The 25,615-nt window shown below is 44.8% G+C and overlaps 1 protein-coding gene across 2 annotated transcripts; it reads left to right on the forward strand.

Annotated features, from left to right (window-relative positions):
* The first annotated feature begins 314 nt into the window (after positions 1-314).
* Positions 315-25,615, forward strand: LOC109889617 (zinc finger C3H1 domain-containing protein). Of its 2 annotated transcripts, none has more exons than XM_020481182.2 (35): positions 315-1,066; positions 1,451-1,909; positions 2,074-2,258; positions 3,539-4,019; positions 4,232-4,455; positions 5,081-5,207; positions 5,406-5,497; positions 5,573-5,752; positions 6,052-6,213; positions 7,194-7,340; positions 7,509-7,624; positions 8,232-8,375; positions 8,463-8,637; positions 9,535-9,672; positions 9,931-10,566; positions 10,748-10,857; positions 10,986-11,117; positions 11,245-11,366; positions 11,563-11,664; positions 11,782-11,910; positions 12,140-12,320; positions 14,065-14,251; positions 15,555-15,746; positions 15,957-16,194; positions 16,483-16,588; positions 19,524-19,722; positions 21,331-21,425; positions 21,601-21,708; positions 21,964-22,068; positions 22,395-22,560; positions 22,727-22,827; positions 23,104-23,205; positions 23,416-23,455; positions 24,321-24,383; positions 24,540-25,615. In XM_020481182.2, the coding sequence occupies exons 1-35, from the start codon at positions 532-534 to the stop codon at positions 24,675-24,677; spliced, it is 6,417 nt and encodes a 2,138-aa protein (XP_020336771.1). In that variant the 5' UTR covers positions 315-531; the 3' UTR covers positions 24,678-25,615. The 2 variants fall into 2 exon arrangements, with proteins under 2 accessions (XP_020336771.1, XP_020336772.1); XM_020481183.2 differs by having other exon boundaries at positions 5,081-5,189.

Genomic DNA, 25,615 nt, shown 5'->3' on the forward strand with positions numbered 1-25,615 from the left:
ATGTGGCCATGGCATGAGTGGTGGTGTCCCATCCTGAAGTAGGACTAAATAGATTTAAATACTGGAGTATTGTATATATATTATTACTAATATTGTTATTTAAAGAAAAAAATAGTGAGTGTTTTGCTAGATGGTAGGGTATTTGTTTTATTTATTTACTCTTTCAAGCATAGTATAAGGGAGTTATACTCCAGTCTAGTAGGTGGCGGTAATGCAACATTTATTGGATGCCAACCGCGGTTAAACCTCATCGAAGAAGAAGAAGTCCGCATACGTGCCTTTGGAGCTCCACCCAAGCGAGGCATTTGACGTGTTGCATAGCGTCACAAATTTACATCGGCCCCCCCTCAACTTCTGCGGTGGAACTTCCCCAGGCTTCAAGCAGAAGAAGGGAGAGAAATAACGTAGTTAGCGTTATATTCTTTAACGTTGGCGTAACAACACAATAATACATCCAAGTTTGTAATTACAAACATATGTTGTACGTTTAAGTACTAGTCTAACTAAGGTAATACCTCATTACTCTACAAAATGGATTCAAAGTCAAGCAATCGGACGGACGAAGGGGAGCTGGAAGACGGGGAGATCTGCGATGATGACACCGACGAAAAGGTGCTTATACAGCAGGATACAATGAGGCCTAGTAGTACGAACAACAACTCATCACGAAATTCACGGAAATCGAAACCATCGGCGCGAAGTTTACCACCTCTTATGGGTAGCCAGCCTACAGATTTTCGACTCTTAATGCCATACAACCGCGGACCTCATTCGCACAGTCCCTTCCCCCCGAACCACAGACCGCAAAGCGGACCCGATCGGCCGCCGCCACTGGGGCCTCATTGTGACCAGAGCCCACGTTCCAGCTTCTGGGAACGAAGTCACACAGCCCTGGGTCGATTTAGGCACCGGTGGAAACCAGAAGATGACGGTCGTGGGGATTGGGGACGTGGAGGCTGGGGAGACGGATGTGGTGGAGGGAGAGAGACTGGTTGGGTTCCCCCCGGCCGTTATGGGCCCGGAGAGAATCACAGTAACAAGAAAGAATCTCCCTCGAGAAACAAACGTATCCTTTGGCATTCATCTCATGGCATCTGTATGATTGTAAAGTGTGTGATGCCATGTTGCTGAAGGGAAAAGCCTAACAAATGTAACCACATATTGTAACATATTTCTCTGTTTATGCTGTTGTACTAGCCTTGATTGTAGTTACCATATCGCCTCTAGCTAACAATATATCTGCCATTTTGTAACAGTTGATTTTACACAATATTCTCCTCCCTGCCATCAAAGCTCAATTGATTGGCAGCATTTTGAGTTAGAAACAAAACACTGTGTTGTTAACCTGGAAATGGATTTTGGATCTAAATACATGTTGCTATTAGTGTCAGTCTTTGTGTGTCGTAATCAAACTCATGAGTTGTGCATTTCCTTCACTTCATGAATTCAGAGAAGGTATTAATGGGGAGGAATCAGGTAAGAAACAAGCAGATGATGCACCACAATGCTGCCAAAACCGAGAATGGTGTCAACGAGAGCTTTGAGGATCTGCTCACCAAGTACAAACAGATTCAGCTGGAGCTGGAATGTATTAGAAAAGAAGAGAACATGGTTCTGAAGGCCGAAGAAGACCTGTCGGCTCTGAACGAGCCTGAGCTTTCTGCCAGTAATCCCCAGACCGAGCCGTTACCCGACACTAACAGTATTCCCAATGACAGCGCTGCGGAGGAGAAGAAGGTATTTCAGGCGTTCAACCTCAAACCTCTACGACAGAAACTTCTCACTCCAGCAGAAATTGATGCGCTCAAAACGAAAACGGAAAAGAAAGATCCGGAGAAAGAGGACGGTGACACGGAGAGCGAAAGAGGTCCAGTTGAACCAGTTGCTACCCCGATTGCTATTCCCAAAGGTGTGTACCAAAGCCACGCTGCAACACAAGTCTGCAGCGATGGCGACAGTGGTGGTAACAAACTAAGGAAACATTGTGAAGCAGACTTGACCATAATCAATGATGTATTGTTTTTCTCAGCCACAATGTTAAGACCCTGTTTGTGTTGTCTACTGACTATTTAGGAGAAGAGGAGAAAGATGGGTTGAAGAAAGAGGCGAACAAGGCAGGGGAGAAGGACACGACAGCCTGTGTGTGCTGCCGCAGCAAATCTGAGGGCCCGGAGGAAGAGGGGGAGACGAAGTATTCGAAAGTCGGTTGTGTGTGCTGCAGCGAATCATCAGAGGACTCCACTCCATCCCCTGTCAAGGTTGGCATCTGTTAAAATTAGGGCCGTCAAAGTTAAACGTGTCACGCGTTATTTACATGCTACCGGCGCACATTTCTACACCTCACATAACCTTTTTAAGCGTGCGTGTTTCCGCACGGGCCTTTTTTTCTTTTTAGGCCCAAACACCACACGAAACACAGCTACAGGCGATGCTTGGGCCTTTACGCCGCTGAAGACCATGTGCCTCTAGCCCAAATCACGTAAAGTTATGCCCAGTATTACCAGAGCTATGTTGTTGTTTTTTACTGCCTCTGTTTGTTTGCGAATGTCGCAGGCCGTTTTTTAAACTACCTGTGAACATTGTTTAGCTAGTTAGTCATGTTACCTAGCTAGCGACCTGATAACTTTGACCACTGGTTAGTCTATGCACACATTTGGATGGCACAGGAAAAATTGAAAAGGAATAGGCTACTCAAAGAGATTCTTCAAGAGTGGGGTGTGTGGGAGTATGTGAGAGAGTGTGTGGGAGGGTGGGAGAGTGTAGGCCTATGTGTGTAAAGTTATCTGAACACTACAGATGGTTACAGTGTTTTCATAACATTGTTGGACAAGATTTAAAGCTCTTTGTTCTTTGTATCTGTAGAGCCAGTTTTTTCCCACTCATTTAGTATGCCTGAAGCTTTTGTACGTGGTATTTTGTTAGAATCCCTATTTGCTGTTGAAAAGCAGCAGCTGCTCTTCCTGGGGTCCACACACAATATTAAACATGACATAATACAGAATATTAATAGACAAGAACACCTCAAGGAGAGAGCTACATATCTAGGTCGAACAGGGGAGAGGGGTTGGGCAGTGAGGTGTTGCTTTATGTTTAAAAAAACAACAACAAAAAAAACAGGTTTGCTCTTTATTTGAGCAATATGAGATGGAACAGTGTGCAATGCAATAATGTCTCTATGTAATACGGTACGCTTTCTTGAATTTGTTCTGGATTTGGGGATTGTGTGTGTTGCGCGCAAGTGTTATACGTAAACATGGATAGGAGGGAGTAGGCCTACTTAAACGGTGTGAGCATTAACAGCTAGCTGCATATTACGGTGAGTTTTGTGTTTATGGTGAAAGTGCTATTCAAACATTCTGATGTAGATTATTTTGTGTTTCCATCCCTTACAATCAAAACATAGTATGTCTAACTCAACATACTGATTCTTAAATGGAAAGATCTTTCTTTAGGGCAAACTTTGATCAAATTCTAAAGTTGTGATTTTTTTTTTGTCATTCCAATTTAAAATCCCATTATAATTACCTCCCCCCTGCAGCCTAAAGTGAAGGGGAGCAATGAAGACGAGGAGCTGTCTGAGCTGCAGCTGCGTCTCTTGGCCTTGCAGTCAGCCAGCAGGAAGTGGCACCAGAAAGAACAGCAGGTAATGAATGCGAGCAAGGAGAAGATCACCAACGCAAAGCCTTCCCAGGAGAAGATCACCAATGCCAAGCCTTCCCAGGAGAAGATCACCAACTCCAAGCCTTCCCAGGAGAAGATCACCAACGCCAAGCCTTCCCAGGAGAAGATCACCAACTCCAAGCCTTCCCAGGAGAAGACATCCAGCTCTACATCCAGTGCATCCAACCCAGCTGAAAGAGGCAGAGTCACCACCAGGTCTGCCTCGTCTGCTGCCTCGGAGAAGGCCAAAGCTCTGGCCAACAAGCCCCAGGAGAAGGCCAAGGCTGGGGCTAAGCCTCCAGTGGAGAAGAGCAAAGCGCCGGTCAAGGGCTATCCAGGGAGGAAGATGGTCAGCCCAGGTGAGGAGGGCCTTTCTGCTTAGTCAGATACAAACTGTCCTCAATGTTGGCACCAAACGTTCCATGAAACTGACATTCTAGTCTTGGAACATTTGGTACCAACATGGAGTTCATTAGATTTCTAAAGCTCAAACTTGAGTTTACAAAACTGCTTATGTATTGCTTAGGCTTTTCCCCAAAAAATGTCCCCCCTTTTGATTCCTGTACCCCAGGCTCGGTGGCCAAGCAGGCGTTCCGGAAGCAGCAGTTGAGGACCTGGAAGCTCCAACAGCAGAGAGACCAGGACGAGCTGCGGAGACAGGAAGAGGAGGAACGCCGCAGGAGAGAGGAAGAGATCCGCAAGATCCGGGATCTGTCCAATCAGGACGAGCAGTACAACCGCTTCATGAAGCTGGTCGGGGGCTCCAAGCCGCCACTGGCGCGCAATCCGAGCAAGGTAAGAGGGAGAGAGCGAGAGTTCCTGTCCAGAAACCCATCCTAGAACCTAGCCCAGGGGCGTCGAACTCACTTTGACCCACGGGCTGCATTCGGTCTTCAACGAGGTCCGGAGGGCCGCACTTAAAGTATATTATATTTCCTTGCTGTCAAAATATAAATCCTCTCTCCATCGCTTTGAATTGTTTTATGTTTCCTGGCTATCTAGCTTTCGTTTTGATGACTGTTAGCAATCAGGACAGAGTAAAGAGACTATAAATGTTGGTTCATTATAATTTTTACCGTTTCGATTTGGTTTTTAGTCATTTTCATGTTTAAAAACATTTATTTAATTTTTTACTCAAACACTTGCAGTCCAGAATGCCCTCGCCCCTACTCCCTAGGCACATGAAGTAGCTTCAAAAGGATTGGATATGAGTATGTAATATGGAGGTGGCTCTACCTTGCCATCTGATATACTTGGTACATTTTTCACCATATTGCTTATAGCTATCCAATCGTTACAGATCTACACAAGTGGTTATGAGGCAGGGGCCAGAGATGGGGATCTGTGTCAGAAATGTTCACTTTCCCAGATAAGAGACTGAGAAAATGTTGAAGTTAAAATGTCTATTTGTCCCTCTCAGTCCAGAGACAGCGACCACACTAGGAAGTCTTCTGGAAAACAGGGATTGGACACCTCAGGGAACCTTTACCAGTATGACAACTACGACGAGGTTGCCATGGATACTGACAGTGAGACCAATTCTCCGGGTGAGCAATCAGCTCACCTGCGAATGCACTCACAGCACATTTCAACCTTTCTGAAGGTGTTATATAGAACCCATCCTACATCGTGGATAGATTGTATGGTGGGACATGGTCATCAATCCTTGCCACTTTTGTGATGTTTGACAGTCTTATTTCTGTCAGAATCTGATTGGCTAAAATTCTGTTCTTGTCTCTTTCCAGCATCTTCTCCAGTACATGATCCATTCGAGGTCCAAGGATGTTTCACTCACATGCACATGCCTTTCCCCATGGACTCCCCTCAATACAGAATTGTACGTTCCACTCTATAAACTCTAAACCATGCTGCTCTTACAAGTGAAACTAAACAGCTTCCTCTTTCTTTCCAGGATTTGGGTCAGCCGCGTTACCTGTCCGTCATTCCGTCCGCGCCCCCTCCACCCTTACCCCCAATGCCCCCACCCCCGGATGAGCTAGAGCCGCCCCCCAAGCCGCCGTTCGCTGACGAGGAAGAGGAGGAGGAGATGCTGCTCAGAGAGACCTGCCTCATGTCCATGGCCAACAAGAAGGTGGTACTTCCTGCGGTACAACAGTAGATGGCGCCACAGGAGCGTAAAGTGACATGCCCGTGTTATCTGTGTTGTTTTAGGAGTAGGTCATACTCTACAAAGTGAATTCAGCTCAACAGAAGGATGCATATTTTTCACTCTGTTAATTTACAGGTGTTGAACAATGCTAATTTATCTCGTTACCCTGCTATGTGAGATGGGCAACTCAATCATGATATTTTCCAATACTACAGCAAATAATTGTCTTTGAACAGTGGGCTTGGTGAGTCTGGCTTTAACAATGTCTTCCTCCCCCTTAGGAGATTACCCTTGACAGCGGCCCCCCCTCTCCCTCCCCCCTGGTCAGTCTGGTTCAGCCGGTGCCCATGAGCAACCGGAGTGTGGTCAGCCTCAACACAGCACCCCAACCACGAAACAAGAAGTTCAGCCGTGGGCATCACCACCCCAGGCTCCCACTGGTGGTAAGGATAATAACACAATGGAGATAATATACTACAGGCTAAAACATGGTGGTTACTGAATTAACCAGTTAACATGTTCATCTCAACTTTATAGTCATTTTTAGTTCCTGTTGGCTCTCCAACCAAACCTAAACATTTGAAGGAAATCCAGCGTTGGGTCAGTAACCGAAAGGTCGCCGGTTCGACTCCCCGAGGTGACTAGGGGGAAATTCTGTTGATGTGCCTTTGAGCAAGGCACTTAACCCTAATCGCTCCTATATGTCTCTCTGAATAATAGCTTCTGCTGAATGACTCAAATGTAAATTTCTTAAAACCCACAATGCCCTGAATAGCGTCCTTTCTTTGACACTTTCAACCACAATATTCCGGATGGCATTCATCCTGTTCACCTACATTTATAAACACAGCCATGGAAGTATGTTGAAGCAACAAGTCAGTAGATTCGCAAATGAGTTTCTTCTCTGATCATCATGCACGTGCTGAAAATATTCATATTTTTGTTAATGTGCCATATTTTTGTTCAAGAACTACATATTCCGCTTTTTTTTTTGCAGCTAAGTTGTGTAAAACAGGACTTTGGAAGCCACAGGTATCTTTGTCCTCAGTAACGCCATGTGATGTTTTCTAAGACTAATGGCTTAGAACTCCCGCTGTTGACTGCTATAGGAAACACACGTGGGTCCCTTCAGCAGGACATGTGTTCCCAATGACGGCCGGCCTCACTTTTGTTCCCAGAGCCCGTGAACAATAAGCTCATCTTCGACTGCATCCCATGGCTCGTATTCACTGAGCGTCAAGAGTAGGACGGCTGACATAGGATCAGTTTTGCATTTCAGATCGTAATGAATAAGACGAGGGGGATCTGATCGTAAATTGACACTCCCGCTTGGCGATGAATCGATTTGGAGCCGTGAAGTCCGCGCCCGTTCCTCACCATGACCCATTTTTTTAAATTCATACTTGTTATTGTTCCCCCCCAGCTCCCGCGGCACAAGGCGGTGGTAGTCCAGCTCAACGGTTCAGACGACAGTGACTCGGACATTGAGACCTGCGGCAGCTCTACACGGACACAGTTTGTCTTTGGAGGCCTGGAGTTCATGATTAAGGAGGCCCGCAGGTCTGCAGAGGTACGTGTGTGTGGCCCAACAGTTTAGCCCCCAGGACCTCCGCCCAATGTAGATGTGAATGGCAGAATTCTAATTTGAGATGCTTGATAAGTGTGCTAATTGTATATGATCTGAGGGGGACGGGAAGTTGATGCTTTTTTTTCTCTCGCTCTCTCTCTGAACGTCTAGGCAGCAAAAGCCAAACCGACGTCAGGATCTGAGGAGAACGAACCAGTCAGAACTCCGGAGGCTCTATCCGATGCCAAGAAGGCTGAGTATCGTCTGCTGAAAGGAGAAATAGCCAGGTATGGTTTTCCCAGAAGATGGCCTGACATAGTGACATTGCGCCTGGGTTGAAAAACTATCGATTGATCCAACCATTCATTAACACGCCTAGCTATATTAAAGGCACCGAGGTGAGGAAGGATATTCCTTTAGAATGTGAATGGTGGCACGCTATGGACTACAAATGGTCCTTTCATTCATTATACCCGTGGTCGTGGTCTTGGAATTCCTTCCGAGCCAACCTAAAACACGACCTGGTGTCTCTGGAGGAGTTCAAAGGACAAATAGATGAACAGGTTGTTGCGACGTGTCGTTGCCACTAGTTTGCGTTGCCTTACGTAAGGAAGCATGTTTTACGTCACACACATTCCTGCGCACACACACACACCCGCTGTCTGTTTGCTGTTGTATTTGTGCTGTTGCCAGCGTCTTCTGTCTGTGTTGTCTGTTTTTTTAAATCTTAGTATGTATTTATTTATTTATTCTGGTCTTCACAGGAGGCCTTTTGCCAGGCCATCATTGTGAATAAGAATTTGTTCTTAATTGACTAGCCTGGTTCAAATCAAGGTTAAAATGAAAAATACTGACAAAAATTGTCTCACTGTTTTATTTGTTTTCTGACTGCAGTAGGGAGAAACAGAAGGTTCTGATGGACCACAGTCCCCGAGCTGTGTCCTCTCCTGCAGGCTCTGATCCCGATGTGGACTTTGCTGCCAAGGCAGCGGCCAAGCTACAGCTGACCGAGGCAGAGACCAACCTGACCAAACACAGGTGAGGCCCCCCAAAACACATTGGTATTTTCAGTAGTTGTCTCACATTAGGAAATTACTCTGACTTATGGCTTCTCCCTCCTCCCAGAAACCTGCTCCTGAAGGACGACGGCATCCTGAGGCAGCTCTTGCAGCAGGAGCAGAAGAAGAAGGAGGCGTTGAAGGCAGCTGAGGCCAAGGTGGCCAAGCTCAAAGAACAGCTCCTGGCCTCGGAGAAGATCGTCAGCGCCAACAAGACCCTCCTCAACAGGCTCCAGGAGCAGGTGTGTCAGTTAGGGTGGAACCCAGGGGAAGTGAAACTGAAAGGGAATGAAGTTTGAAGTAAACTCCTAGCTGAGAGCAATGAGTCGGATGGCTGAAGGTTTTAGTCAGTGGAAGGTGAACAGTGGAGTAGGAATTTGTTTCTACTGGGAATGTTGGGAAGATGCCAAGCTACAAAGGAATGTCTCTGAAGGATACGGCGCATTTCATTCAATTCTCCTTTGCGTGTATATAGCAGGTGTGGTCATGCCTTCTCGTTGGCGGGCTACTGGGTGTGCTGTCTTTCACTCTCAACACACCTGATTAAGGTTCTGATGCGTTATCATACTGGTTGTGTTATGTTTTAGCTCTCATCTGTCATTTACACGGAGTTGACCAAACATTAGGGACACCTTCCTAATATTGAGTTGCACCCCCGTGGACTCCACAAGGTGCCGGAAGCGTTCCACAGGGATGCTGGCCCATGTTGACTCCAATGCTTCCTACAGTTGTGTCAAGTTGGCTGGATGTCCTTTGGGGAGGTGGACCATTCTTGATACACAACAGGAAACTGTTGAGTGTGAAAAACCCAGCAGCGTTGCAGTTCTTGACACACTCGAACCGGTGCGTGTCAAGAACCGGTGTGTCTCACCTACCGTACCCCGTTCAAAGGCACTTAAATATCTTGTCCATTCACCCTCTGAATGGCACAACACACACAATCCGTGTCTCAATTGTGGCAAGGCATTCAAAATCCTTCTCATCTACACTGAGTTGAAGTGGATTTTAACAAGCGACATCAATAAGGGATCATAGCTTTCACCTGGATTCACCTGGCCAGTCTGTCACGGAAAGAGCAGGCGCTCTTAATGTTTTGTTTCCACCCTTTAACGTCTGTCGCGTATGTTCCCGCCCTATAGGTTCATCGTGTTCAGCTCCGCGTGTCAGTGAAGAAGAACCACAGCTTGAAGCTGCAGAAAGAGATGGTCCAAGCCCAGGCCGCCGCAGGCAGAGAGCCAGGGGTTCAGAAACGACGCACGGACATCAGCCACCCCTCGGTGAGCATCACAACGTACCCACCCACACCGGAGCCCTTACTTGTTGTTTAATAAATCATAGAAATGTGTTCAAGGCCTTGTCCAGTGGGGCACAACATCGTGAATTGCTTTGAAGTGGAAAATGTGTGTTGTTGGACTTGTAACACCATCTCTGTTTCGAAAGTCTTCTCCCTTTTTCCTTTCAACTGCACACGACCCATCCATAAGTTTAAGCCCGTGTTCTCTAAACGGTCTCTCTGCCCTGCCTCCATTCTACAGCCTGCGAAGCGTCTGCGGGTGGAAGTCTCTGTCGCCACCCGCGGAACTGAGCGCCACTTCGCCGACCTCCTGGCCCAGAAGCAGCGTCTGCAGCTGCTCGAGTCGGAGTACGCCCTAAAGATCCAGAAGCTGAAGGAGGCCCAGGCCCTCCACAACCGAGGAGCCGTCCCCGAACCCCCGCCACCCCAGGCCACCTCCACCCCAATCCCCAGGGCTCGCCAGCCCAGTGCCCCTCCCACCAGCCCCTTCCCTTTGCCCCAGCCATCCCTACATGACCTCACCCAGGATAAACTCGCCCTGGTCAGCAGTGAGGATATCACTGAGACTGAAGACGGCGACATGGAACCCGCCACTGCAGCAGTGCCCTCCGCCTCCACCCAGAGTGTTCGCAGGCGCTCTTTCAGAGAGACGGGCGCCTTCACCAAGCCTAAACTGGAGCCCGGTGGGACTGGACTGGTCAAGGATTGTCCAGCCAAGTCAGCCAAGGTGAAGGCCCCTGGGCCTGGGGAGCTGTTTTTAGGGCTGGAGGTGGAGGCCCTGCAGACGATGGACAAGCAGCAGGCCAACCTAGGAGAGCTGCTGCTCGGGGAACTACGGGCGCTAGGTGGCACTGTGGAGAAACCTCCAGCTGGGAAGGTAAAGCATAATATAACTGGAACCTACTCGCACTGAATTCAAATGACCTTTTTGTTGTGATTTTAAATGCTACTTAGTTTTTTACTGTACAGTTTCTGGACTTGCATACAACACACATGTCCTGTCCAGAACTGTGTTCCATTCATTCTCCGTGGTAAGACTGACATGTTTTAATGTTCAGGTGATAGAGGTGGATGTAGACATAATGGCTGCCCAGTCAAGCCGTGCTGAGCTGAAGCCTGTCCCGTTCGGACAATATCGCAGCCCTCTCCTGGTCTTCAAGTCTTACAGGTAGGTGGCTAGTTCACTGCTAGGCCGTCTCCCAATTACACATTACTAGTGGTAAGAATGACCGCATCCTGCTTTCAATAAGAACCTCTCGCCTTTTCTTCTTCTTGTTTTTTTTTGCCTTTCTTCAGGTTCAGTCCGTACTTTCGGACCAAGGAGAAGTTATCACTCAGCTCTGTGTCTTACAGCAACGTTGTGGTGCCCAAAAAGTGTTTCTGCCGCTTCGACCTCACAGGCACATGCAATGACGATGACTGCAAGTGGTAAGTCGGTCTTCTTAGTGTGTGTGTAAACATGCATGTGAGTCTGTATTCATTTCTGTTTCATTGTAATCACCCCGCCTCATTTGGGTGATCTGATGTTGGGGTTTTTTCTTGGTCTGTTTTCTAGGCAGCATATGAGAAATTGCACTTTCGGTGGAAACCAGCTTTTCCATGATATCCTGTCGTACAACCTGGCGTTGATTGGCTGCTCGGAGAGCAGTACTACTGATGACATCAGTGTTGCCACAGGTAACCGAACCACACTGCATCTGGCAATATTAAAATGCCATTGTGTTTAGAATTTATGGATTTGGCGATTTTTAAATAATGAAAGTTATAAAAAATAAAAAAAATACTTGAACCTCTTACTCCGTGATAAATACATGTTTGAGGCTTTCACTGACAATGTTAGTTGTGCCAATGTTGCTTGTGTCCCTATTTTCAGAAAAGTATTTAAAAAAGCTCTTTGGGACAAACAAGGATCGCATGGGAATGGACCAGAAGGCTGTCCTACTGTTGAGCAAAGTGAATGAAAGCAAAAGACATGGTGAGTTATCTTTCCTTTTGTTTCATCTCCTCTTCACTCAACAATATCTTGTGAGTTTAAGGAACCTTCTCCACCATAGAAGCATTCTGACTCTAGTCTAACTCGTGTTGTGTCTAGTCCCTCCCTTCACCACGTGTAAGGATCTCCGGAGGTGGAGGCCTCAGCCCGCTCGCCAGGCCAGCCCAAGCGCTGGGGACGACAGCGGGGACGAGTGTGCAGACGCCAACCCTGGTCCGGTCAAATACGGTGAGTCTCGGTCAGTAGGTTCATCTCCCAACAACAAACCACAACAGACGAGCAGAATTACAACTGATCTGAAGCGCAGTGTAAATGGTGGAGGCGGCACGAACACAGCAATTGCTCCGCTTCAATTGCGTAGAACACAACCGTTTGAGTTTTTCTCCCGGAGGGTTTTACCTTTATCCTTTTGCTGTTTGTCGTTTTATTTTTTTAAAACATTTTATCCTTGTCATAGACGGTTTTTCCAAGAGGAGTTTGTCTGCTGCCATGGATGTGTGTGTGACCCCAGACGACAAGCGTTACTTCATTAGTGAGACTGACGACATATCTAACCTGGAGACCAGTGTCCTGGAGAGCCCCCGCGACGCACAGCTGTGGATCAAACTGGCCTTCAAATACCTCAGCCAGAAAGAGACGTAAGTGAACCCTCTCATGTGTCTGTGTATGTATGTACCCTCGACTCAAGTCATACTCAAATCTGGATCTGGTGTGTTAAATAGTTGTTGTTTTCTTGGGTGATGAATGTGTATCAGATTGGATATGTATTATACAGTACCAGTCCAAATGTTTGGACACACCTACTCATTCAAGTGTATTTCTTTATTTTTTTTTACTGTGTTCTACATTGTAGAATAATAGTGAAGATGTAAAAAAAAAAGTAGTAGTAACCAAAAAGTGTTAAACTAATCAAAATATATTTTATATTTAAGATTCTTCAAATTAGCCACCCTTTGCCTTGATGACAGCTTTGCACACGCTTGGCATTCTCTCAACCAGCTTCATGAGGTAGTCACCTGCAATGAATTTCAATTAACAGATCTGCCTTGTTAAAAGTTCATTTGTGGAATTTCTTTACTTAATGCATTTGAGCCAATAAATTGTGTTGTGACAAGGGAAGGTTGGTATACAGAAAATAACCCTATTTGGTAAAAGACCAAGTCCATATTATGACAAGAACAGCTCAAATAAGCAAAGAGAAATGGCAGTCCACCATTACTTCAAGACATGAAGGTCAGTCAATCCGGAACATTTCAAGTATTTTGAAAGTTTCTTCAAGTGTAGTTGCAAAAACCATCAAGCGCTATGATGAAACTGGCTCATGAGGACCGCCACAGGAAAGGAAGACCCGGAGTCACTTCTGCTGCAGAGGATAAGTTCATTAGTTATCAGCCTCAGAAATTGCAGCCCAAATAAACAGACACATCTCAACATCAACTGTTCAGAGGATACTGCATGAACCAGGCCTTCATGGTTAAATTGCTGCAAAGAAACCACTACTAAAGGACACTAATAAGAAGAGACTTGCTTGGGCCAAGAAACCGAAGCAATGGACATTAGACTGATGGAAGTCCAAACTTGAGAATTTTGGTTCCAACCGCTGTCTTTTTGTGAGATGCAGAGTAATAGATTTTTTTTTGTTGATTTGATTTGAAGTGAACGGACGTTTTCAACATGTGTGGTTCCCACCGTGAAGCATGGAGGAGGTGGTGTGGAGGTGCTTTGCTGGTGACACTGTCAGTTATTTGGAAAGTTTATTTGGAAATCAAGGCACACTTAACCAGCATGGCTACCACAACATTCTTCAGCGATACTCCATCCCATCTGGTTTGCGCTTAGTGGGACTATAATTTGTTTTTCAACAGGACAATGACCCAACACAACTTCCAGGCTGTGTAAGGGCTATTTGACCAAGGAGGAGAGTGATGGAGTGCTGCATCAGATGACCTGGCCTCCACAATCACCTGACCTCAACCCAATTGAGATAGTTTGGGATGATTTGGATCCCCCGGTTAAGGAAAAGCAGCCAACAAGTGCTCAGCATATGTGGGAACTCCTTCAAGACTGTTGGAAAAGCATTCCAGGTGAAGCTGGTTGAGAGAATGCCAAGCGTGTGAAAAGCTGTAATCGAGGCAAAGGGTGGCTACTTTTGAAGTATCTCAAATATAAAATATATTTAATTTATTTTAACACTTTTTTTTGGTTACTACATGATTCCATATGTGTTATTTCATAGTTTTCATGTCTTCACTATTATTCTACAATTGTAAAAGTAAAGAAACCCTTGAATGAGTAGGTGTGTCCGAACTTTTGGCTGGTACTGTATGTTTTGTAATGTTACGTGATATGATATAAGTATTGTATTATGTTGCTTCCCTGTAGCTCCGTGGCGGAGTGCCTGGATGCTGCGTTGAACACGCTGTCTCGTGCCCTGGAGGACAACCGGGACAACCCCGAGATTTGGTGCCACTACCTGTCTCTGTTCTCCCGCCGTGGGAAGAGGGACGAGGTGCAGGAGATGTGTGAGATGGCTGTTGAGCACGCCCCCGACTACCAAGTCTGGTGGAGTGTAAGTCCTCAGTCGATCTTCAAGGCATTCCTAGTCGATCACCAAGCATTTCTGTAGAAAAGCCGACGATAAAAGCATGAAGGCGGTAGGTGCACTTGATTCAGAAGCTCTGCGCACCGGGTAGGCAAAGTGTTGGCATTTTGAACCATCTAATTTGTCTGAAAAGTCCAACTCTGACTACCCGGCAGACCTGGAGGTCTGTGGCTCAATCGAGTGCGCCTACTGCGCTGGCCAATCAGATGGTTCAAATCGATGCACCTACCTACAGCTTCCACAACCCCGGCAACAGCAAAAAAGATGTACGCTTTCTTTATTTAACTAGGCAAGTCAGTTACCAAGTTCTTATTTTACAATGACGACCTAACCCAGACAATGCTGGGCCAATTCTGAGCCGCCGTATGGGACTCCCGATCACGGCCCGGTTGTGATACAGCCTGGGATCAAACCAGGTTCTGTAATGACCCCTCTAGCACTGAGATGCAGCGCTTTAGACCGCTGCACCACTCGGGAGCAATGAGCGAGTTCATGTGTATGTTTTTTCAGTACTATCAACACCGTTTTTAGTCAACAATATTACCGAACATAACGTGCTTCTAACGACCTCCACTGCAGCCGCAATGAATGAGCAGCCAAGTGTATCGATAGTCCAGCCTTTAAATACAATTTTAAAAATCATTCTTAGCAGCTCTTCGTCTATTTTAATATTGAGGAGTAGGCCTATTTCACTTTCTCTGGTCATAGGAACAACATGAATTTGTGCACGAGACAGATGCAGTGCGACTCGAGTTTCGCCATCAGGTGGAAGACGGGTCCCCTCTTTGGTCGGTTTCACCGGAGGAAAGGAAGGAGAGGGCCGGGACCGTGAGAGAGCGGGACCCTCTGCTGTTGTCCCTCCCTCCGCTGAGACTAATGCCGTGTTCAAAACAACTGGAGAACTCTGAAAATAATGAGATTTCAGACTGGGGAAAAATCGTCTTGAATGGTCATCCAACTCGGGCATGTTTCTAGAGCTCTGACTTTCCAACCTGAAGATCACTGATGTCAGGATTTGACCTTGTTTTTTTTCAGAGTTCCCAGTTGTCTTGAAAGCACCATGACCATCATATCCAGTAAAATAAAATAAAAGCTAGTTATTTCAATTGTGCCTCGCAAGTGCTACACCAACTGATCTATTTAGTTATCAAAGCTTGAGTTGTGAAATATAAACTGGTCTGAGAATAATAATATTGGCAGGCCAGGCATGTAGCCAATATGCTTGTTATAGTGTATTAGGCCTAAACTAACAGCCCCCCCCCCACCACAGTACCTAACCATGGAGAGCTCGTTTGAGGGGAAGGACTATGTGTGTGGTCGTCTGCTGCAGTACCTACTAGACTGTTCTTGGACTAGTGGTTTCTCCGAGAGGCTCTCCTTCCAGTTGCTGGAGTCTCTACTCTACAGGGTCCAACTCAGCGTGTTCACCGGCCGGCTACAGAATGCCCTGGCCATCCTACAGGTAAGCAGCTGCGAAGAAATAACCCGAGAGCCCCAACAATCTAGCTGCACACATCAATTCCCAGGGCAATTCCAAGTCATATCGCATCTTTTTTTTCTCCACTATCAGGCCAAACCTATTTAATACCTCTTGGATTAGCTACTGCTGCACAAAATGCACAAGATGCTCAAGGGCAAACAATCACCTCTCTGGCGTCCCTGTTCATTCCAGAATGCCTTGAAGTCGGTCACTGAGCAGTGCATTGCTGACCACCTGACCGCGAGTGACCGCTGCCTAGTCTGGCTGTCCTTCATCCACCTGACAGAGTTTGACCGCCTGCCGGCCAGCTTGTATGACCCGGCCAACTCCAACCCTTCCCGGGTGGTAAGCACAGAGTCCTTCGCCCTCCCCTGGAGAAAGCCGCTCGACGTCCGCACCGAGCCTGACACACTTATCGCTGTGTTCGAAGGTGAGCCTTCACCATCGCCACGGTTCAACGACTCGCATGGAAACTGTCCATGCTTTTTACTACAGGTCTCCTACTTAGCTTTTTCACCCAGTCTATAAATGTTCACTTTGTCCACAGTTACTCATGGTAAATGTAGTTTGCTCGCAAGCATAAAAATGTTACGCTTCCAGTTCGACTATTTCCCACTCAGTTACTTTTTAAATTTTTCTACAATTACTGCCACATTGATGTAAATGTCGTTTACAGCTGAGAAGGGCATTGATTTAATTCTTGTTTTTTCAACGCTAGATGCAGTACGTCAGTGCACAGACCAGACTCTGCCTCCCAGTGAGAGAACTCTGGTCTGTCTGCCACTATACACAAATCTCATCGCCTGCTACAGCCTGCTGGGAAAGTAAGCTCAATGCTAACATTCTGGTAGCTATAAGTATAAACCCAAACTGGTCTGTGCATCAATACCTGTATTTTGTAAAATATTTTACAAAATACAGGTATTGATGCACAGACCAGTTTGGGTTTATACTTTACCTTCTATAATGGTATTTCAGTGTTTGGTTTGATAAATGTGATACGCAACTCTGACACGTGTAATGGTTTTGTTTTTGCATACTGAGAAAAAATATAAACGCAACAATTTCAACGAGTTACAGTTCATATAAGGATGTCAGTTATATCAGTCAATTTAAATAAAGGAACTAGCCCCTAATCTATGGATTTCACATGACTGGGCAGGGACGCAGCGATGGGTGTGTCTGGGAGGGCACAGGCCCACCCACTGGGGAGCCAGGCCCAACCAATCAGAATGAGTTAATTACAAACAGAAATACTCCTCAGTTTCATCAGCTATCTGGTTGGCTAGGTCCTGGGCTGCCTTTAAGGTAGCGAAATTAACATTAAATTGTCTGACAACAGTTCTGGTAGACATTCCTGCCGTCAGCATGCCAATTGCACGCTCTCTCGAAACTTCAGACATCTGTGGCATTGTGACAAATCTGCACATTTTAGAGTGGCCTTTTGTCCCCCGCACAAGGTGCACCTGTGTAATGATTGTGCCGTTTAATCGGCTTCTTGATATGCCACACCTATCAGGTGGATTATCTTGGCAAAGGGGAAATGCTTACTAAAAGGGATTTATATACATTTGTGCACAACAGGAGAGGAATCAGCTATTTGTGCTTATGGAACATTTCTGCGACCTTTTTATTCCAGCTCATGAAACATGGGACCAACACTTCATGTTGCGTTATATTTTTGTTCAGTGTAGTTTATGCGTTTGCTACTTGGGTCGTCTCTCTCCTTCTGCATGCCACTTCCTCGTGTCAGTCAAGAAGAGTAGAATTGCGCGAGGACTTGGTTTAAGTTGAAAAGTATAAAACGATCAGAATGGAGAGAGCCCCATTTTGAAATCACTTATAATGTACACTAGATGACAAAGTATGTGGACACCTGCTCACCGAACATCTTATTCCAAAATCATGGGAATTAATATGGAGTTGGTCCCCACTTTTCAGCTATAACAACCTCTATTCTTCTGGGAAGTCTTTCCACTAGATGTTGGAACATTGCTGTGGGGACTTAATTCCATTCCGTCACGAGAATTTGTGAGGTCAGGCACACTGATGTTAGTCGATTTAAGCCTGACTTTCAGTTGGGTTTTTCTTTTAATTTGACTATTTTCTACATTGTAGAATAATTGTGAAGACACACTGAAATAACACATGGAATCATGCAGTAACCAAAAAAGTGTTTTCTATTAGAAATTCTTCCATGCTTGACAGCTTTGGACACTCTTGGCATTCTCTCAACCAGCTTCACCTGGAATGCTTTTCCAACAGTCTTGAAGGAGTTCTCACATATGCTGAGCACTTGTTGGCGGCTTTTCCTTCACTCTGCGGTTTAACTTATCCCAAACTATTTCAATTGGGTTGAGGTCGGGTGATTGTGGAGGCTAGGTCATCTGATGCAGGTCATCACTCTCCTTGGTCAAATAGCCCTCACACCACCTGGAGATATGTTGGATCAAAACCAGATGGGGTGGCGTATCGCTGCAGAATGCTGTGGTAGCCATACTGGTTACGTGTGCCTTGAATTCTAAATACATAGGGAACAGTGTCACCAGCAAAGTACCCCCACACCATCACACCACCTCCATGCTTCATGGTGGGAACCACACATGCAGAAATAATCTGTTCACCTATTCTGCGTCTCACAAAGACACGGCGGTTGGATCCAAAAATCCCAAATTTGGACTCAACAGACCAAAAGGACAGATTGCCACCGATCTAATGTCCATTGCTTGTGTTTCTTGGCCCAAGCAAGTCTCTTCTTCTTATTGGTGTCCTTTAGTAGTGGTTTCTTTGCAGCAATTCGACCATGAAGGCCTGATTTTCATGCAGTATACTATGAACAGTTGATGTTGATGTGTCTAACTCTGAAGCATTTATTTGGGCTGCAATTTCTGAGCCTGGTAACTCTAATGAACTTAACCTCTGCAGCATAGGTAATTCTAGGTCTTCCTTTCCTGTGGTGGTCCTCATGAGAGCCAGTTTCATAGCGCTTGATGGTTTTTCCGACTGCACTTGAAGAAACTTTCAAAGTTCTTAATTTCCCTGATTGACTGACCTTCATGTCTTAATGTAATGATGGACTGTTGTTTTTCTGAGCTGTTCTTGCCATAATATGAACTTAGTCCTGTTTGGTAAAAGACCATCTTCTGTATACCACCCATACCTTGTCACAACAACTGATTGGCTCAAACGCATAAGAGTAAAAAATTCCACAGATTAACTTTTACCAAGGCACACCTGTTTATTTGAAATGCATTCCAGGTGACTACCTCATAAAGCTGGTTGAGAGAATGCCAAAAGTGTGCAAAGCTGTCAAGGCAATGGGTGGCTACTTTGAAGAATCTCGAATATATAAAATATATTTTTATTTGTTGAGCACTTTTTTTTGTTTGTTGGTTGCTACATGTTTCCATATGTGTTATTTCATAGTTTTAATGTCTTCACTATTATTCTACAATGTAGAAAATAGTCAAACTAAAGAAAAACACTTGAATGACTAGGTCTCCAAACTTTCGACTGGTACTGTAGATAGTGTTTGCCACCCTAGGTTCATGAACTACTCATAAATATTTAACTTTTATTTAAAAAAAAAAAACATAAAATATTGTCAAATAAGTTATTAAAATATCATGACATTTTGGTCTTATCGCCCAGCCTTACTTTTGTGTTTGGACAAGAAAGGTCTTTGTGTGTGTGTGTGTCATTAAACGTTCTACTAATATCTACTTGCTAGTCTTAACTTAAAACTGACTTACCCCGTAGGTACGATGCGGGCCTGGAGCTGTGTGAGTCCCTGTTGGCGCTGTGCCCACAGTCATGTGTCCTGTTAGATGCACTGTCAGGGCTCTACGTGGGGAAGGGGGACTGTGAGCAGGGTGTCTGCGTGTGGCTACGGGCTCTGTCCCAGTGTCCACACAATGCAGAGGTCTTCTACCACACCTGCAAGTTCTTTATGGCACAGGTCAGTCTGTCTGTTTTGTGGGTTGGGTGGCACTCCTGGTCATTTCAAATGTTATATATCCCTTTAGAGTCAGTTAAGAAGGGCATTATCAATTTACATGTAGTGACATCATTTCTGTGGTTTTTTTGCACTAAGATTCTTCATGACCTAGCTAACCTACAGTGCCTTCAGAAAGTATTCATACGCCTTGACTTATTCCATATTTTGTTACAGCCTGAATTCAAAATGGATTAAATATAACACATTCTAAACCCATCTATACACAGTAGCCCATATTGACAAAGTGAAAACATGTTTTTAGGAAATCTTGCAAATGTATTTAAATTTCAATACAGAAGTATCTCATTTACATACATTTTCACACCCCCGAGTCAATACATGTTAGAATCAACTTTGGCAGCAATTACAGAGTCTTTCTGGGTAAGTCTCTAAAAGCTTTTCACACCTGGATTGTACAATATTTGCACATTTAGTTATTTTTAAAATTCTTCAAGCTCTGTCAAGTTGGTTGAACATTGCTAGACAGCCAATTTCAAGTCTTGCCATAGATTTTCCAGACAGTTTAAGTCAAAATTAACAAGGCCATTCAGGAACATTCAATTGCGTCTTGGTAAGCAACTCAAGTATATTTTCGGCCTTAGATTATTATTCTGCTGAAAGATGAATTCTTCTCCCTTTGTCTGTTGAAAAGCAGACTGAACCAGGTTTTCCACTAGTCCTCGCTGATGACAAGCATACCCATAACATGATGCTGCCACAACCTTGCTTGAAAAGTGGTATTCAGTGATGTTGAATTTGCCCCAAACATAATGCTTTTTATTCAGGACATAATTCAATTCTGTTACGTTTTTTTTGCGGTTTTACTTTAGTGCCTTACTGCAAACAGGATGCATGTTTTGACATATTTTTATTTATTTTCACTTTGTCATTTTAGTGGAGTAACTACAATGTTGTTGGTCCATCCACATCCATTATATTCTGTAACTGTTTTAAAGTCACCATTGACCTCATGGTGAAATCCCTGATTGGTTTCCTTCCTCTCTGACAACTTAGTTAAAGGATGCCTGTATCTTTGTAGTGACTGGGTGTATTGATACACCATCCAAAGTGTAATTAATAACTTCACCATGCACCAAGGGATATTAGATGTCTTTAAAAAAAAATCAATAGGTGCCCTTTGCAAGGCATTGGAAAACCTCCTTTTGTGTTTGAAATTCACTGCTCTACTGAGGGACCTTAAAGATAATTGTATGTGTGGGGTTCAGAGATGAGGTAGTCCTTCAAAAATCATGTTCAACACTATTGCACACAGTGAGTCCATGCAACTTATTATGTGGCTGGTTAAGCGTTTTTTTCTTCTCCTGAATTTGTTTAGCCTTGTCAATGAAGGGGTTGAATACTTGAATCAAGACATTTCAGCTTTTCATTTTGAATTCATTTGTAAACATGTCTAAACATAATTCCACTTTGACATTATGGGTATTGTGTGTAGGCTGGTGGCAAAATCACAATTGAATCCATTTTAAATCCAGGCTGTTACACAATAAAATGTGGAAAAAGTCAAGGGTGTGAATACTTTCTGAAGGCACTGTATGTGTCTCTGAACAGGAGAAGTCAAGTTGCATCACTCCTCTGTTCCGGGAGTTTGTCCTGTCTTTCTGTGATGGGGAGAGAAGTGAACAGAAACCTGTGGATGTGCTACGGTAGGACATTTCCTCCCAGAACTTAAGCAGGAATGAGTGTCCTAACTCTCTTAACCTAATTTTTTTTTCAATTTTTTAAAACGGACTTTTTGTAAACCAAGTTGCTTCCTTTTTTGTATAGGGGGTATATGGTTAAATGTTCAATGAATTAATGCAATCTCCATTTCTTTTCAAGGTCCATCCTTGGTATTCCAACAGAGGACATCCTAAGAGGCCCAGTTATCAAAAAGCAACTTCAAGAGCAGCTTAGTCACCAAAAGCCTTACCTGAACCTCGTCCACTGGTAACTAATTGTGCTGTGATAAGCCGGGCTGACCCTGCCCTACACATAAGCCCAGTTCTTAGTCATATATGGCAGTTCAATGCACCGTTGTTAACTTTTACCGGTAACAGTTTATAATAAGGTTACCTTTTCGTAAAGGTTTTTAGAATTGGGTTATTCATTCATTCATCAATACAATAAAACATGACAGTTGGGCTTCCTGATAAGTCATTTCATACAGTCCGAGACGGTGTTTTCTGGTGTCTTGTCTTGCAGTCTGTGGCAGTGGGTGCACGGTAGTGTTGGGGAGGCGATGGATGCTTTCGAGAGAGCCCTGGGAGCCGTAATGCAGCTAAATGTCCTTCAAAAGCTATGGATGGAGTGAGTCAAGTCTTACAATGTCTTACAGCAACTCCTCCCATGGGATGAAGGGGCCACATCTGATGAGAGTCGAGCCAGATCTAATGCTCCTTTATAGCGATGATAAACAGACACATACAATAAAAGGGTTCTCAATTAGGAGCACAGGCTTTCATCAGGATGACTTTGCATCCAATCAGAAGGCCTTACCAACTAACCAACCACAGCATGGTTTGCGGCTATCCTCCACTCAGCTTCTGACAGGGGCTGCCTTAACATTGGCAAACGTCCAGGTGGGGGTGGGCCCAGAGACCTAACCTAACTAACCTTTTTACTGTTCTCTCCAGTTATCTCCTTTTTACCAGCAGTAAGCTAGCTGGGAGCCCCTCCAACGGCAGAGAGCTCCGGATGTTATCAGACCTGGTCCAGCGTTGCCTAGTAACTGTCCCTTCCAGGCTGGAGGTTCCGTTCAGCTCGGCCCAGTACTGGAGCTGCTTCAGATTTCACAACAAGGTAATGGAACCGCGACTGGACTTGTCTTCACTCTGACGAGTGATCAGATGAGCCCCAGTGACAACAAAGAAATCCAGTGTTGATCAGAAATGGTCTATGAAGTTGAATCCTTTTGTTAGCATTTGTGGTATTTGAAATGTGCAATTGCAATCTTCTCCACACTTAGGTTATGTTCCACTACCTGTGCTGTCTGCCCCAGTCCCAGCACCCCCATATCCTGGAGAGACTAAAGTACACCATGCCCACCAACGCTGAACTGGCCCTGAGGTACCCAAAGCACCTGTCATTACCTCACGACACTACCAGCCTAAACCTGTTGTAAAACTAGTCCCGCTTGCTTTGACACGGACAGAGGGTGATAGAAGTTGGAATATATTCAAGTTGGAACTGTTTCAGAGCCTTGTTATTGTTGTTTAATCTCTGTTAGTTACTGGTTGTGGAATCTATTATTATCTAGGTTAGTGTTATAACTGCGGCTCCGGTCTTATTTTGTTGTCTGTACTCTCCAGGCGATTAGGTTAGATTTTTGTTGTTGTTGTATAGGTTGCTGTATCAAGAGTGGCAGGACGGAAATATAGAACATCTGAAATTCCAGGCCAGAATGTTGAGCAGTAGCATTCCAAACTATCTGGCCAACTGGAAAATGTAAGTCGAAACTTTCTCCTGCGCTGTGAATTATTTATTATAAGGTGATTCTCTTTCTAGATGGTTTCTCACTGTTCTGATGCACTTTTCAAATGGCCTTTTTCACATACAAAATGCCGCTTCTGTCCTGCTTCAATCGCAGCTTTGAAAAGCCGCTGCACTTGAATTGCGGGAATAGCTGACAGGCTATTGTGCTGTGTTTCTCGGCAGAGCGATCGCTGTGGAGAGGGAACTCAAGGAGCGCTCCGAGGTGAGTTAGAGGGGGGGTAGGGTTGGGTGGGCAGGGTGCAATGAGCGAAGTGGGTAGGGGCAGTGAAACAAGGAAAAGACTAGTTGGGCAAAAATAGAAGCGCGAAAGATTGGTCAAGGCTCTATGCTGACCTTTTTTTTAAAGGAGCACTACTACTAAATTTAGGAGCACACAAATGTAGGACCACAATGAAAAACATTTGACATAACAAGCTGTTTTCTTTGTAGTAATGGTGCAAGCATGATGGTCATGAATCTGCACTCGGTGTATTCTCCATGGGCTGCGGTACAGTGAAATAATCATTGCAACAACTGGTGCTCGTTGCACAGCAAAATATTTTGGTGCCTACACGAGTAAAATGGATTCACTGTAGAGCCCTGCTGGTAAAGGAGTGGATGGGTGAAGGTTAAAGTTTAGGGAGAGGGATATGACACGGAGGGAGATGAGAGGGCTTAGCAGGGGGTGGTTTGGATGTACAGTATATCATGTATGTTGCTCTGTTAACATGTTAATGACTGCTGCTGTCCCAACCTCTTGTCAGTGTTTCGCTTTGCATATTTACCTTGACCCAGCTGTCCCATAATCTTCCCTTCATTTTGTTGTAATCTATTTCTTCCCTACAGGCTATTGTCAGTGTTCGCCACAATGTAATGTATGACAGTTCAAAGGCTTACAACTGACGTTGGGGACAAAATGGAATGTTTGGATTTTGTTGCTCGGTAACAGTTTGGTCTATTAGAGACAAACTAAACTAGTTGCTAAAACCACTGACCTCATTCCGCGCCCCTTCTCCTGTTTTGTCCTTGTCCTCCGCTAAACTGACATGTGGATCCTGCGTTTGGTATTTTTGTTTGTTTTTTTGTAGGTCCGGCTTCTTTATCAGCAAGCCCTGCAAAAGCTTCCACTGTGTGCCACCCTATGGAAAGATGTAATTTCCCTCTCAGTTACTATCTCTCTGAAACACACACACACTTCTCAACAAAAAAAAGTTAGTTTTTTGTTCCACCTGGGAGATAATGCACGCATGTTCACCTACCCCCTCCCCCCCCCCCCCCACCCTACCCCCTCCTCTCTCCCTTTCCAGCGCCTGCTGTTTGAAGCTGCGGAGGGAGGTAAAACTGATAAACTGAGGAAACTTGTTGACAAATGTCAAGAGGTGGGAGTGAGTCTAAGTGAGCCCCTAAATTTAGTCTGGAGCAAAATGGAGAGAGAGGATCACTGAGGATAACCACCCCCACCCCCTCAAAAAAAAATAAAAAAATAAAAAACATTACATCTAAGTCCAATCAGACCAGACCACTGCCTAGGTTAGCCAGAGAGAGGGGGGCAGACTCTAGAGGCAGACGCTCCCGCAGTAGGACTGTCTCCAGCCGGGAGACGTCTGTGGGCAGGACGGTTGCTCGCTCATCACCGAAGCCAATGAATGAACTCCCTCCCTGTCCAAACTCTGGGCCACGCACTCAGGGTTATATCACCTTACATCATGTACGTAAGTATAGACCTGCTAATTAAGTGACACGTCTTTTGTTTTTCCCTTTTTAATTTACATGTTCCTTTTTTTCTCATGTCACTTAATTTTATTTTTGACCTTTTACCTTTACGTACTGGGTTGAAGACTTTTGACTGACTATGGCATCCTAACTGGGATGTTGATGTGCGTCTGTCTTGAGTGTTTTTAAAGGAGGTTTTCCCCAAATAGTGACGCTCGCTGCTGCCTTCTACAGTATGTAACTTTTTGTTCCAGTGTCTCCCAAGGGAAGAGATCAAATTACCTGTTTATTTCGCTATTTGTTTTAAGAAGTGATTAAAAAAAACACATTAACAATCGCATGAAAATTAAAGGGCTGGCCATGGTGACGTCAAAATGGCTGCCTGCAAAAGTATTTATTTGGCCCCTCATCATTGTCCCATGTATTTTTGAGACTGCTGAATGCTGTGATATCCTCTCTGCCAGACAGTCGATCAGCGGGGAAGACCCTTTAAACACATCACCAGGCGAGGATAGTCAAACATCTAGTTTAAATGTTCTCATGTGCAATTTTGTTTTTGTCAAAAATATATTACAATGATTAGACTATTTGAGAGGAGCCAAGGATGAGTGTTTCAACAGTTTTTGTATGTTGAATTTGAATGTTTATATTAAATTATTATCTAATGAAA

This window comes from Oncorhynchus kisutch, linkage group LG4 (assembly GCF_002021735.2).
Source record: "Oncorhynchus kisutch isolate 150728-3 linkage group LG4, Okis_V2, whole genome shotgun sequence".
In the NCBI taxonomy this organism is placed as follows: Eukaryota; Metazoa; Chordata; class Actinopteri; order Salmoniformes; family Salmonidae; genus Oncorhynchus; species Oncorhynchus kisutch.